The sequence below is a fragment of the Rhinoderma darwinii genome, chromosome 1, assembly GCF_050947455.1.
Source record: "Rhinoderma darwinii isolate aRhiDar2 chromosome 1, aRhiDar2.hap1, whole genome shotgun sequence".
Lineage (NCBI taxonomy): Eukaryota > Metazoa > Chordata > Amphibia > Anura > Rhinodermatidae > Rhinoderma > Rhinoderma darwinii.
The window spans coordinates 453,261,575-453,277,625 of record NC_134687.1 but is presented as its reverse complement, the minus strand read 5'-3'; the positions used below and the strand labels follow the sequence as shown (position 1 = coordinate 453,277,625).

At 42.6% G+C, this 16,051-nt stretch overlaps 1 protein-coding gene across 1 annotated transcript in view; it reads right to left on the bottom strand.

The window, feature by feature from the left end:
- UBE2L3 (ubiquitin conjugating enzyme E2 L3) overlaps positions 1-7,205 on the bottom strand; it is a 37,257-nt gene extending 30,052 nt beyond the window's left edge. Inside the window, exon 1 of the mRNA XM_075832320.1 lies at positions 7,106-7,205. Within this exon, the coding sequence (XP_075688435.1) occupies positions 7,106-7,132 (27 nt within the window). The 5' untranslated portion in view covers positions 7,133-7,205. The remainder of the gene's footprint in view (positions 1-7,105) is intronic.
- Between the last annotated feature and the right edge of the window lie 8,846 nt (positions 7,206-16,051).

The following is a 16,051-nucleotide window of genomic DNA, read 5'->3' as shown; positions in this document are numbered from 1 at the left end:
ACCTCATAACATTATCCCTCCTCCACCAAACTTTACAGTTGGCACGATGCAATCAGGCAGGTAACGTTTTCCTGGCATTCGCCAAACACGGACGTGATTTGTCACTCCACAGAACAAGTTTCCACTGCTCCAGAGTCAAGTGGCGGTTGCTTTACACCACTCCATCCAACACTTGGCATTGTGCTTGGTGATGTAAGGCTTGCACGCAGCTGCTGGGCCATGGAAACCCATTCCATAGGGCTCCTGGCGCACAATTTGTGTGTGGATGTTAATGCCAGAGGAGGTTTGGATTTCAGCAATTATTGAGTCAGCAGAGCGAGGTCTACATTTCTGCACTATCCGCCTTAGCACTTCGTGACCCTGCTCTAACTTTACGTGGTCGTGGAGTTCCTAAATGCTTTCCCTTTGCAGTAATGCCACCCACAGTTTATCATAAAATATCTAGAAGGTAGAAATGTTTACAAACTGACTTGTTACAACGGTGGTATTCTAGAACGCTTGTAAAGATGTTATTACACCTGTCCATGGGCATGAAACAAGCTGCAAGGATATACTCCCCAGCATGGACATTAATGCCTTGCTAATGCATGTAAAGATGCAACATTTGAAAATGAATAGAAAACTATGTACAACTGCAAAAAGGAAATGCGTAAATATTTAAAACAAAGTGCACGTGATGCCTCTTGCTATTGACCAGTGCCTATATAAGAAGCAGACGTGGAGCTGCAATACACACATGCAGAACATGTCAAATCAGGTATCTGCAGAACTTGTATTGAGCAGCTAAAACAAGGTATTGGGCAAAGCTACTGAACATTTTATGTAGGTATAAAAACAGGAATGATGGAAAAAGTAAAGATATCGCTTAGGACACTGCAGTGCTGTCATTCATACTATACAAACTGAGCAAGTCCAGAACTCAGAACCAGAAGTATGAATAATGGATAGAATGACGATAGCTATATACAGCTCGGTGTGACAGCTGTACAAATTCAAGCAGACAAAATGAAAGCATATAGGTTAGTTGTCGCTGCAAAACGATTGCAGTTCCGCGCAATGTATCTGTACCTGAATAGGGCACATCATGCATATTTTATTCATTCATTCCTTTCACAAAAGCAGAAGTAAAATATATTGCATTCACTATACCTTCCCATTAAGTTTGTAAAAAGCCCATGAAAGTTTACAGTGTACATAGTGAAAACTTTGCTTTGTAACATATCAAAAGGTCCCACACACCGTACTTTTCTTTGAGCTTACAATTTATCTAACGTCTGAGATCACTACACTGGGGCAGATTTATTAAACCGCTGAAGGACTTAAAAAAACAAGGCATTCAGAAAACTGGCGTAGATACATTGCTTAATCTACCTCACTATATGTAAAATCTCCTGAACATGACATGCACCATATGTACCTATACATTAATACAGACACAGGGAGATATGTAGCTATAAGAAATGTAAGTTTCAGCAATTGCTTAAGTGTTTTGGGAAAAAAAAATGTAATGACATTTTTAAATCTTATATAAAATATAGCATGGCTACTAACCACTTGATGTAGTGAAGTGTATTGACTTACCTAGTGCTATATTTCCCAGCCCGCTGTGGGGACATGTTCTGTACTCTGCCAAATCCTACAGCGTCTACTGTAGAAATCGGAGGTCGCTCTCTCAATGCAAGCCTATGAGACTCACATCGAGACTCTCAGACTTGCATTGAGAGCCTGACTCCTGGTCCATACAGCAGACACTGTACACACGTTGCATAAATACTACGGATTTTCCGCAACGGAATTCATTGCGGAAAATCCGCAGCAAATACAGTAGCAGCAAAGTGGATGCGATAAAACAAATCTCATCCACATGCAGCATAAATAGGGAGCGGAGAAAACGCTCAGAAACTGAAATGCGCTACAGAGTTTTACTCCGCAGCATGTAATTGTATTTGTGTAAACGCTGCTTATTTGTAGCGGGTCTTCCCCATTGAATTCAATAGGCGGTAAAACCCACAACAAACAGCAGCTAAGAAAAATTTTATATTTACCCAGAAGTCTGTGTTTCTCCCTTCAGGCCGGCCTCCTGGGATGACATTTCATCCCATGTGATCGCCGCTGCAGCCAATCACAGGTTGATCGGCTGCAGCGGTCTCCCGATATGAAATGTCATCCCAGGAGGCCAGCCTGCAGGCAGGACTGTTAAATGCTGCAGTTTTCATATAGCGGTCATTCCGGGTGAAAAACTGCACTTCAGTTCGGTGTGGTTTTTTGCCCGGAATTCCCTCCGGCCACCGGGGCTGATACACAGTAACTTTACGCAGACTATCAGCCCGTGGCCCGGTACCAAATGATCCACAGCCTGGTGATTGGGGACCACTGATGTAGACTACAGGGAATCAGAATGAAGATCACGTGACCCCCAGCGTCGCCCGGAACAAATCTCGTGAAATACAGCACCAGGTAAGTAAAAAAACTACATTAGCAAGCAGGCTGAACAAAGAAAAACCTGGAGTGCTTCTTTAAGGCTAAGGTCACACACACAAAGCTTTAATGCAGTTCTTGGTGCAGTTTTTTGAGCCAATGCCACAACTGAATCTTAAAGGAAGGAAATGTATAAAGAAATGACTGATTCATCGTCTTTCCTTTGTGTCCACTCATGTTTTTGGCTAAAAAAAACAAAAACTGCACGTGTGATCCGGACCTAAAGGTGTTTTCTGGTTTTAGCAAATAAAGTTCAAACATTGTATAATGAAAAGTTATGAAGTTTTGTAATATACTTTGGATGTTAATTTCTCAATTTTTTCAAGATCTCTGCTTGTAGTTACCGAATGGGAACCTGGGGTATGGTTTCATTAAAATCTGTTGCGGTCACGCGACGATGACACTGTTGCACAGCTCGAATCAGTACAGTTATTTCTCTTGTACCCTTTTGAATCAATACATCACAATTTTACAAGAGAAAATGACAATTACTTTTTTTTTTTATTAATTATACAATGCCTACCTATTCTTATAATTATGTAACTACCCCCTTCTCACACTCGGGAGCTACTGTCTCCAACGCTGTCCCTTTTTTATACCAATCATTCATTATTAAAGGGGTCTTCCAATCTCAGATATTTTTGCCATTACCACAGGACGCTGACCTTCATTTCACCAAGTGAGGGGCCACATATGAATAAAGAGATGGCCACGCATGCGCATCTAGTTATTTAAATCTATGGGCGTTACCAAGAGAGCTGAGCAAAATTTAAATTCTAAGAAAAATTGGTTATAATTATGTAGAGCACCCGAATCCATCCTACTTCTGAATTCAGAAAACTCATTTTCTTCGGAACCTGGTAGTTCTTGCTATGTGTTAAAATTTACTATTTGATCAGTGGGTGGGTTCCCATTCTGACTTCATGTAGCCATTCTGGATTATAAATGTAATTGTTGGAACGCCAGTTGTCTGGACAGCCTTGGCGCAGAGTGATAGCTGGTGGTGTCATTACATCACACATGGTGGGAACCTGCACAATCTGGTTACGGTCAGGATCACACACACAGATTTGCTGCAGTTTTTGGATCAGTCTTTTGAGCCAAACACAGGAATGGACACGAAAGAAAGGAGATGTATTAATCTATTCTTTATACCTTTCCTTCCTTTTGGATCCACTTCTTGCCAAAAACCTGCATCAAAACGGTGTGTATGATCCTGGCCTAAAGTCGTAGGATAAAGGCACAGTTATACATGCAATTATTAAAGGGGTTGTCTCTGCATGACAACCCCTATTCATATTCCATATTAGGGCATATAGACGTCATACAAGGTGTCCCTCGAACAAAGCCTTTACTGGTAGAGCACATAGCGGGGGCGGGTTCTAGGTTCACTCAGCATATGTTCAGGCTGATGCGAGACGGATTTCAAAAGAGAAAACAGTCTTTAAAATTCAGAACTTTTTAGAGTGTAATTTGAAGAATTTTTAATTTTTGCAAGCATTCTTGGAGCGTATTTCAACATGTCACTTTTTTTTACGAAGCGTTTATTAATTGAGCAGCATAAAAATACGTTTTATAGCAACTATACAGTGTATCTCCCATTAAAATCAATGGGAAGCTACCAATAATGAAAACAAAATAATTAAATGGGAACTTGTTTGAAGGTGTATTTTGGAGTGTAGAAAAGATTCAGAAGTGTCAGGATTCTGAATACACATGACGTCCAGGCTGGAGGTCATGTATATTCATTATCAGGACACTTGATTAACGTTAATGTCTGTGTATGTGGCTGCACATCGCTGCTGTGTAAATGAATGGAGAGGAGTGTATGACGCTGACTGGTCACTAATTGGTCAGCGTCATACACACTGTACAACACCCACTTGGTCGAAGGTAAAAACACGCTCACGTGGGCATTAAGAAACTCATTAGCATAAAGCTAAAAATCGCTAATAGTGGTTTAAAATAGATAGTTTTTCTAAATAAAAAGCACTGCTGTCACCTACATTACAGCGCCGAACTCCTTATGTAGGAGATAGGGCATAATGTGGTGACAGAGCCTCTTTAAGGGGGGGGTAACGGGGACCAAAAACTTCATTGCATTTACATTTTTACGAAAAAAGAAGTCACTAATGTACTTTAATTTAAAATTCGGTACTAAATCGTGCCATTCAAACCAGGTGAATTGTTCACAGAAGTCCTGTAGCTTTTCTAATATTGATGACACGGCCCCACCTGACTGAGGGTTTGCTTCCTGCGCTGTTCGTATCGGAGTGTTATCAAGCGCATGACCGCAAGGGGCTGTCACTTTGCCTATTGCTGGAGTCCCTGAGAAGAGAATCAGCTAGCGCTTTGCCTGGGACTCCAGCACTGCTCCCGACATTTGGTCAGTGACTTCTGGGGTTTCCTATAGCTGGAGTTCCGGAGCAGAGCATGAGCTGATGCTCTCCCTGGGGACTCCAGCACTGCTGCCCAGCGTCACTGTCCATATATGGTCGGCACCGGTACTGGAGTCCTCGAGCAGAGCATCAGCTGATGCTCTGCTCAGAAACTCCAGCTATAGGAAACCCCAGAAGTCACCTACCATATGTGGACAGTGACGTTGGGAGCAGTGCTGGAGTCTGATGCTCTGCCCAGGGACTCCAGTGATAGGAAACCCCTGAAGAAGTCACTTACCAAATGTCGGGAACAGTGCTGGAGTCCCGAGCAAAGCGCTAACCCCTTGCGGTCATGCCATTGATAATCTGACACAAACAGCGCAGGAAGCAAGCCCTCAGTCACATGGAGCCGTGTTGGCGCGTCATCAATATTAGAAAAGCTCCAGGACTTCCGGGAACAATTCACCGGGTTTGAACTGCATGATTTAGTACTGAATTTTAAATTAAAGTACATTAGTAAGTGACTTTTTACATAAAAATATTAATGCAATTTTTGGTCCCCGGATAACCCCTTTAAGAGCTGCAATGGCGGACCCAGTGCTCCCATCCAAAACAATTAGTTTGAATGGCTGCTCCAGGGGAAATCTGTGCCTAGAAGCAGCTTCCCCTACCGACAATATCTGGTCGCTGGGGGTGAGAGGCTTCATTTTCAAAAGGGCTGGTCTACAGGAAACAACCTCTCTAAAGAGCTAAAAGGAAGAAAACAATATATGATATCACTAGTAAAACATATGGTGAATAGTTGTGATACATGAAGTGGTCATTGAAAATTCACTCACAATATGCAGATGGATCTTTGCCTTGTTCTGGGATATGGGTGGAAATAGTGAATGTTTAGGAGCACACTAAGTCGCCAATGCACTTGGCCACGACCGAAAATATCCAACGTCAGATTTGACTTTTCCAGACTTTTGTATTTGGCTAGCATCTGTCAGTTTCTTGTCACGAGCGGAATAAATTGTCATTTAAGGCCATCTTACATCACTAGTATAGGAGAATCTTTAGACAGTAGTATCGATTTCTATCAATAGATCCCATAGATGTTGATGGCATTCATCTACAATCTACATAGTAAGAAGGTTAAAAAAAAAAAAAAAAGATCCATCTAGTTTAACCTAGGATCTATGCATGGGTTCGGTCACAGACCGCCAGTTTGTCATCAGGGAAGACCCCGCTTTTTTTTACCGGCTTCTCCAGATGACAAGAGGCACCTCTCAGCCACGTAACGCCCCCCCCCCCGCCTCTTTATCGACCAGCTATTCATCGTTGCCCCTGCGACTGCAGTAATTGGTAAAGATGTTCCCATTATAGGAAAAGTAATGGTTTCCATTCATAGTGAAATGTTAGGAGACTTCATAGCAGATCAATTAAGAACTACACGCAACCCCATTAATAACTGGCTGAAAGATATGATGTATTACCAAGAAGTGTATAAATGAATATATCACTGCAAGTTGCTGATGTAGGTAAATAACTATAGGCCTGTAGGAGATATATATATATATATATATATATATATATCATCTCCTCAGAGTTGCCTGGTAATGTATGTGAAAACGAAAGCCCTAAGAGAACAGTAAAACTATGACAATATACAGAGGCCATCCAATCAGAAAGCAGGGCTCGGGCTTTAGATTATATGTATATAATGCTCCAGATCCCAGCAGTCCTGGTTGTGAGGTGAGACATGTACGTCCACGCCGTGCGCTGTCTAGTCACCGGTCAGGACTGGATCCCGGGCTTATTACAGGATCATTAGTAGATCACCGGCCATTCCTCCACATTGCAGGCTCCTCAGCGGGGATTACACAATGACTGTCTTTACCGCACTATCTTAATGGATTTCAGCCGCGCGCACACGCAACATTCCCCGGGCCCCGCAGCACATACACCACTAGGTTTCCCGCACATTTCACATTACCACACAGACCTAATGTTCTCGTCGTATCAGAAGAGTTCTCATCTCCAGCTGCTTCCCTGATACTCCCCGCACAACGCGGAACAGGGAGTGCCGGTCTCGGCGGGCGGCGCGGGGTGAGGCCGGGGATTCTAGGCCTACCTTCGAGGTAGTTATTGCTACTGATTGGTGCTTTTAGTTCCCCCACAAGGGCTGAAACGTAACCGGAGCGCAGTAAGCACCCGTAAAACCGCTTTTTCCGAATGAAAGAGCCGCCCTATCCCCCCATTACCTTCATCAGCCTCCTGCTGGCCGCCATCTTGGATCTGAGGGGAGTTCCCACAATGCATCTCTGCTAAAGGGCCGGCACTTCCTGGTGCGCCCAGACCGGGTCACCGAGCAACCGAGGGGGGGCGTTCAAGACATTCGCCCGACTAGTATCACCACGGGCACTACCCATGTTACCCTACTGTGCCCGGGCATAGATTTCTGTATATCATAGTTACTCAGGTTCTAAATGCACACTAATGCTGAGCTGCGTTACATGTATAGTATTACACAGCTGTTATGTATAGGTGTGTGTATATGAGACATTTATATGAAGCCTGGTCTGTACTATGAGACATGTACTAGATACTGTTATATCAAATACTTCTCTATGTCTTTTGCCTTTCATGCGCCAAATGTATGAAAAGTCGCCCAACCATTGATGCAGACAGTGAATAGTGAACCTCAAGGCACACTTATTTGATTAGAAAAGTAAAAAAAGATATTGTAAACCCTACAGAAAACATTAGTGATTTCTAACATTCCTATACATGCTGCTACTTTGGCCTTAGACTACATTCGCACGAGTGTGACAGATTTACGCGAGTAAGAAACGCGCGTGTAAATCTGGTCCGTGTGCGTTGCGAGTGGCGTGTGTTTTTCACGCACTTTTTTTTCTTCAATGGAATTGTTGCGCAAATCATGCACAGCACACAGATCCGTGTGCTGTGCGTGGTTTTCACGCACCCATTGACTTCAATGGGCGCATAGGTGCGTGAAAACGCACCAATATAGGACATGCAGTGAGTTTCACGCAACGGACTCGCTGCGTGAAAACTCGCGCATGTGTGAATGGCCCCATTGAAATCAATGGGTCCGTGTGCTGTGAGTGATTTCCGCGCACATACGATTTTTACGCTAGTCTGAATGAGCCCTAAGGCCCCATGCACACGACCATAATTTTGATCCGCAATTACGGACCGTAATTGCGGATCAAAATACAGATCCATTCATTTCCATGGCCAACAGACACCTTCCCGTATATTTATGGGAAGGTGTCCGGGCTGTAGGAAGCATCTGTAAAAAATAGGACATGTCCTATTTTTTTACTTTACGGACCGTGCTCCCATACTTTATAATGTGCCCGCAAATGTCCGTGTGTCCAGCTGTGCATGTAATCATGGGCCGTGCACACGGCTACGGTCATGTGCAGGTGGCCTAACACAAGTAATGTCACTAATAATAACTAATAATTTATTCTTCCTCCTTTTCCTGAGCCTTGGTGGGGCTGTGTCTGTGTCACTTGAATGGCACTGTACTGCAATAACAGTCCATGGACAAGAGTGGCGCTACTTCTGAAAGAAAAACACAAAAAACTTCCCTTTTTCTAGTCTCAGAAAACCCCTTTAATGCCCAGTCACCCTAGACCACCACAAATTTTTCCATTCACTCCTTCAGCATGCTAGATCACCAAGGACCCTTTAGTGCTAATATTATCATTCACAATATCAGGATAATCCCTCCTCAAAACTGCTGACAGCGCTATATGCAGGATGGGCAGTGTAGTGTAACTATAGCGGTGGGGTTAATCATGAAAGGTGCAGGACTGAGAAATCTGCGTTTTAATGCCCTTGTCAACGCATTCGCATGTGCTACTTAGGCAGCCCCCTGATATTCAAGTGCTCCAAGTTCAGCATGGAGAGCCTGGAGCACTTGAACATGAAGAAGCCGCCTCTGGAGCACCTGCGGACACGACGCCGGGGGCATTAAAACATAGATTTCTTGCAACTTGCCTGTCTGACACCACCGGTATAGTAACGCTACACCACTGCCCGCCATATATATAGCGCTGTCAGCAGTTTTGAGCGTTTAAAGGGAAGGTGGCATGAATTTTTTTTTTTTTTTTTATAATATTGCTTTTAATGTACAGGGTGGGCCATTTATATGGATACACCTAAATAAAATGGGAATGGTTGGTGATATTAACTTGCTGTTTGTGGCACATTAGTATATGGGAGGGGGGAAACTTTTCAAGCTGGGTGTTGACCATGGCGGCCATTTTGAAGTCAGCCATTTTGTATCCAACTTTAGTTTTTTCAATGGGAAGAGGGTCATGTGACACATCAAACTTATCGAGAATTTCACAAGAAAAACAATGGTGTGCTTGGTTTTAACGTTACTTTATTCTTTCATGAGTTATTTACAAGCTTCTCTTTGTTTACAGCCATTGACATGTCGCAGAGGTTAACACGTGAGGCGCGGATAGAAATTGTGTTGATGTCTGGTGAACGCAGTACCCGGGTCATTGCAGCAGATTTCAATGCAAGACACCCTACGAGACCACCCATCTCCCATGCTACAGTTTGCAAACTGCTTGCCAAGTTTCGTGAAACTGGTTCAGTGTTGGATTTGCCCAAATGTGGACGCATGAAAACTGTCACTAATGAAGAAATATCAGTGGCTGTCCTAGCTTCATTCAGCAAGAGCCCACAGCGTAGCACTTGCCGCATGTCACTGGAGAGTGGCATCAGTCGAACATCCCTTCGGCGGATATTAGCTACTCACAAATGGCACCCTTACAAACTCCAGCTGCTGCAGCATCTCAACGAGGATGACCCAGATCGGCGCACTGAATTTGCAGAATGGGCAAAACAAAAATTGGAACAGGACCCTCAGTTTACACAGAACATTTTGTTCAGTGATGAGGCAAACTTTTATGTGAATGGTGAAGTTAACAAACAAAACCACCGCTATTGGTCTGACACTAACCCACATTGGATAGATCCCTCCAAGACTGTTGGAACACAAAAATTGATGGTATGGTGTGGTATATGGGGTACAAAGATAGTGGGGCCATTCTTCATCAATGGAAACCTCAAGGCCACGGGATATCTGAAATTGCTACATGATGATGTGTTTCCCTTTTTATGCACTGAAGCTGGCACGTTCCCTGAGTTTTTCCAGCAATATCGTGCACCACCACATTATGGGTGTCAGGTCCGAGCATTCCTAGATGAACAGTTTCCTGGAAAGTGCATTGGTCGTCGTGGGCCAGTTGAATGGCCCCCTAGGTCTCCCAATCTGACCCCCTTAGACTTTTATCTTTAGGGTCATCTGAAGGCAATTGTCTATGCTGTGAAGATACGAGATGTGCAGCAACTGAAACTATGGATACTGGAAGCCTGTGCTAGCATTTCTTCTGCGGTGTTGCTATCAGTGTGTGAAGAGTGGGAGAAGAGGGTTGCATTGACAATCCAACACAATGGGCAGCACTTTGAACACATTTTATAAGTGGTCAGAAACTTGTAAATGACTAATGAAAGAATAAAGTAACGTTAAAACCAAGCACACCATTGTTTTTCTGGTGAAATTCTCGATAAGTTTGATGTGTCACATGACCCTCTTCCCATTGAAAAAACTAAAGTTGGATACAAAATGTCCGACTTCAAAATGGCCGCCATGGTCAACACCCAGCTTGAAAAGTTTCCCCCCTCCCATATACTAATGTGCCACAAACAGGAAGTTAATATCACCAACCATTCCCATTTTATTTAGGTGTATCCATATAAATGGCCCACCCTGTATTATTTTCAAACATTTTATTAAAGTGTGTTCTCATGTTTTACTTTTTTATGTTTTCTGACTTTTATCTCTCTATGGGGGCTGCCATTTTTTTTTTCATCTCTGTATGTGTTGATTAATGACACATACAGAGATGGAATACGGCACATACAACCCCATAGAAAATGTGAACGGGAGCCGTTCCATTCGCAGTTGCGTGCGCCATCTGTGTGGGAATGGCGCATGCGCCGCTCCCACACAGACCAAAACGAAGCTAGTTCGTAGAGCGAAATCCGGCGCCATTTTCATGTGTTCAACGAAACGAAGGCGCATGGAAGAAGAGCATAGACCAGCGGAGGCGGTATGTTCATGTATGTGATGTGTGTATTATGTTCGTGTTATACTGTCTGCTGATCCCTGTATCTAATCCTCCTACACTGTGCAGTTGCTCAGAAAATGGCGGCACACAGAGTAGGAGGTTTGAATACATTCAAAGCCTTCCTTAGACCGGGAACTAGCCAGAATAAGGGAGGGGGGATTGTGTGAGGACACTAGAGCGAGTGTGTCCACCCCAAATTTGCAGCATAAATCAATGAGGTTGCTTTACCACAGTGACCATGCTGCAATTTTGGGAACTGCTCCCTCTAGTGGCCAGCACATGGAAATGTTATAAATTAGAATCTAATTTATAATATTTCCTGACTTGTGAAAAAATTAAAACAATGTGTAATCACATAAATAATAATTGTTTAACTGAAAAAAAAAAAATTCTAGCGACACATTCCCTTTAAGGCTACATTCACACATTGCGTATTTTGCTGCACAAAATAGGCACCAAAACGGCGAAAATTCGCAGGTGAAAACCCCACATAATCGGGCGTTTTTCAGTTCGGTTTTTACGTTTTGCTGCATAAATCGGCGCATTTTCATGCTGAGGGTTTTGGTGTGATTTTCCTCTGCACTACACAGATAGAATTCGCTAGGGGAAACCCAAGATAAATTCACATGCTGCAGATTTTAAAATCCGCACCGCAGGTCAATTTCCGTCCCGATAAATACGCACAGCAAAATCGTATGTAATACGCATCGTGTGCATTGAGCCTAAAACTGCTGATATATTTCCTTTAATTTTTAAAGGCGTTGTCCCTGGATTAAATGTTATAGTAATATAATTCAGCAATAAAAATTTATTTGTTTTGTAATTTACCCTGTGAGGGTATGTTCACACGATGTGTTTTCAAGCGTATTTCGGAGGGTAAACGCCCCAAAATACGCCTGGAAAAATGGTAGCTAAACGCCTACAAACATCTGCCCATTGAATTCAATGGAAAAAGCGGTGCTTCGTTCAGACAGGGCGTTTTTTTACGCCGCCGTTTTACAAAAAGGTGCGTAAAAAACAAGAAGGAGCATGTGACTTCTTGAGCCGGTTTTGGAGCTGTTTTTCATTGTGTCAATAGAAAAACAGCTCCAAAAACGTCTAGAAAAAACGCCTCAAAATTAAGTTTTAAGCTTCAAAAACGGCTGAAAATCAGAGGCTGTTTTCTCTGAAAACAACTCCGTAATTTTCTGCTGTTTTTGAGTTTGCGTGTGAACATACCCTTACAAAAATACTCTAGTTGCGAGATATTCCCTTTACGTCGTTGTAATGGCGCCCCCTAGTTTTCAATCGGTATAGTAATGTGCACGTCCTCCTACCGAGCTGAATGAGGGAGGACGCACATGCTCAGTTCCACTCTCCAACTCCTACCAGACAATAGAAAATGCGATTAAAAAGTACTCCTCCCCCCAAAAAATATTCCTTTTTTCATTAAAAATTACTTTTAAAAAATGGTTTACCTTAAAAAAAAAATGTATGTACTGTCTGTAAAGGGAAGTGTTTTATATATCTATGTACATCTGAGTGTAAATATATAAATATATTTGTCCCTCCAGAAAGGTGTATAGTCATCTCCCTACCAGGTAATCAGACACCCTGGGGGATGGAAACCATAAACAGTGAACTAATCCAGGAAGCAGGAAGTTCCAACTGCCCTTCCGACCCCCTACTAGGTAATGATATTCCATGAAGTAGCCACGAGGCCCAGCCCCCCCCCCTTTCACGTGCATGAGCTGTGATGCCACACAGATGTGCACGGACAAGGTATAAGAGGGTCAACGGGCCTCACACTCTCTTATTTCATTCTACCAACGAACTCCACTTCCCTCCTGGTCTGCTCTTATTTCCTGCTACCAACAGACTCCACTTCCCTCCTGGTCTGCTCTTATTTTCCTGCTACCAACGGACTCCACTTCCCTCCTGGTCTGCTCTTGCCTCATGGCCCTTCCTGAGAGACCACATGGACCGCTAAGTATCCATGTGTAGCAGCAGCTACACGTTATGCTCTCCCCCTCCTTACTTCAACCCTTTACCTGCATACCTGTTTAACCCTTTTCCCACCATTTACCTGCTACACAGCAACCCATTCCCCTTGTTAACCCATTGCTGCTGTCTACCCCTTGCAGTCTGAAAACCCTTCCCACTGTTGACCCTTTTACCTGATTATTAACCCTTAGTGTATAGGGAAAGTTATATTAGGAGGGAGTGGGACAGAAATAGTGGGCGTGTATTGTATTGTAACGTAACTGTATTCATATGTATGTTTAGGTATATGGGTGGCGGTATAATTAGTATTGTGATACCGTGTTTATATTGTACTACGTATAGTGTGAGTATACTCAGTATATATTAATTGTCATATGTATTGGGGTATACTGATACTATATGGTGATCGGTTACTGTGTTTGGTGTATTTTATATGTAAGTGATTATTGTTAGTAATAAATATTACCCTTTATTTACTGTACAATTGTATTTACTGAGTCGTATACACTTACGTAGCAGCAAAGCAAGTAGATTAGTGTTAATATAAGGAAAAGGTAGGGGAACTAGGCATAACCCTTGTGACCCTGTTTATAAAGGAGGTAGTAATAGTGGGCGACCAAGTAGATGATACCCGCTATTATACCAGCACTTTTACACGTGTGTGTGTGTAGCGCATATATATTGCCACATATATATATTATTTATATATAATATATATAGTCCTTTTACACTGTCGCAATCGTAAATACTTGTAGAATAAAGATAACTTATTATTCATACTGCATAGTGTATGGCTTAAAAAGACAAAACATGAAAACTATGGCGGTTTCGCTGTTTTTTCCATTTCTCGCCAAAAAAAAGTATAAAAATTAGTCAATAATTTGTACGCTGAAGTGGTTCCAATAAAAATTACAATTAAGGCTAAGTTCACACTACCGGTAGTATACGTTTACCTCTCTTCCGTCAGAGGAAGAGAGGATCGAAACATTAAACGAAAAGCAACAGTTCCGTTACAATTAACATTGATTTCAATGACGAAAGGAAAAGTGCAGTCTGCAGAACTTTTGTTTCCGTGAAAAAAACCTGAAACCTAGCGAACGGTGACAAACGGAAAGCAACTCAAGCAAAATAATTACCATTGAAATCAATGGTAATTCTAATAGAACCGTTGCTTTCCTTTTAATCTTTCGATCCTCTATCTTCCTCTGACGGAAGAGAGGTAAATGTATAGTAAAGCTAGTGTGAAAGAATTCTTATCACACAAAAAAACAAGCAATTATACGGCAACATTGACGGAAAACTAAGAAAGTAATGGGTCTTGGAATGCAGCGACACAGAAATGGCGTTTAACCATAAAACATGTTTTTATTCTGCAAAAGTACTAAAAGTTATAAAAATATATATATTTGGTTTTGCCGCATTCTTATTGACCTGTAAAATAAAGTTAACATGCTATTTTTACCGCAGAGTAAACAGCAAAAAAAAAAAACGTAAAAAAGTTGGCAGAATTATTGGGGATTAACCCCTTCGTGACCGCCTCATAGTGTTTTTACGGCGGCCACTATTGGCCTTTATTCTGATGCAATAGCCTTTATACGGAGCTGCATTGGAATAAATAAATAAATAGAGCAGGGAGCTGTTAAATCTCCCTGCTCTCAGCTTCCGGAGGTAGCTGAGGGCTGGGAGTATCCCTGCTCAACGGGCGAGATCGATATCAGTATCGATCTTGCTCGTTTAACCCTACAGATGCGGCGCTCAATAGCGAGCGTCGCATCTGATTGGTTTTGGAGAGAGGGAGGGAGCTCTGTGTGATCGCAGTGTGTCGGAGTCTTCTATGGCAGCCGGGGGGCCTAATAAAGGCCCCCAGGTCTGCCCCATTTAATACCTGCTAGGCCATGCCAGGGGCATGGCCTAGCAGATGCCTGTCCGTTTTACAGTAAGTGAAGTTCAGTTATCATGTCGGTATATGTATGGGGGTGTCAAGTCGTACCACCGATGGGGCCCAGTGCCAAGGGGATCTATCCTAAACCCCCTAATGCATAGTCTACATTCAAACCGTTTGGTTTAAGAGTGTCGAGCCTCCCTATCCATTGTAACTCCCTTAATTTTAAGAGTTTGGTCCTATCACCACCCCTTCTAAGTCGAGGGATATGATCTAAAATCCAGAATCTTAATTGTTGTTCAGTATGTCCAGTCAGTGAAATGTTAAGACACAGGGAGATCCAGTTTTTTCTTCCTAATAGTGTACCTATGCTGATTTAATCTAGTTTTAAGATCCAAAGTGGTTTCTCCTACATATAGGAGTTTGCAGCGGCATTGGAGGACATAAATCACAAAGTCACTATTACAGGTAAGGTCGTGTCTAATATGGAACATTCTTCTTGTATTGGGGTGCTCCAAGGTGGATCCCTTATGCATCAGACTGCAATTAACGCAACTCAAGCATGGAAAACCGCCTACTTTGGGTTTAGTCAGATACATTTGTTTCTTCGTTTTCATTGGACCGGTATCAGCTCTGACCAATTTGTCCTTAAGACTAGTGGATCTACGATACGAAAATAAAGGTTGATTAGCGAATTCAGTAACCTGTGGGAGGCAGTTACCCAGCATAGGCCAGTGACGTCTAATGACATTAGCTATGTCATTACTCCGTTCAGTGTAGGTTGAAATAAACGGGATGCGGTCCATTCTAGACCTAGGGCCTCTAAATTCAAGAAGTGTACTTCTGTCGATGTGTCTCACCCTTAGTCTGTGTTTGTTTAATAGTCTAGTCGGATAGCCACGTCTCTTAAAGCGATTAATCATCGTGTCAAGTGTTTTCTCAGTGGTGACCACATCACTGATGATTCTCTTGATCCGCATCAGCTGACTGGTAGGTAAACTCTCTACCATTTTGCGTGGGTGACTACTAGAAAACAGAAGTAGGTTGTTGCAGTCAGTGGGTTTGACAAATAGCTCAGTGGTGAATCCCTCATCCTTGACCCTGACTAAAACATCAAGAAACTGAATTTCTGTGTCTGAATATACCAGTGTGAATTTGACCCCATC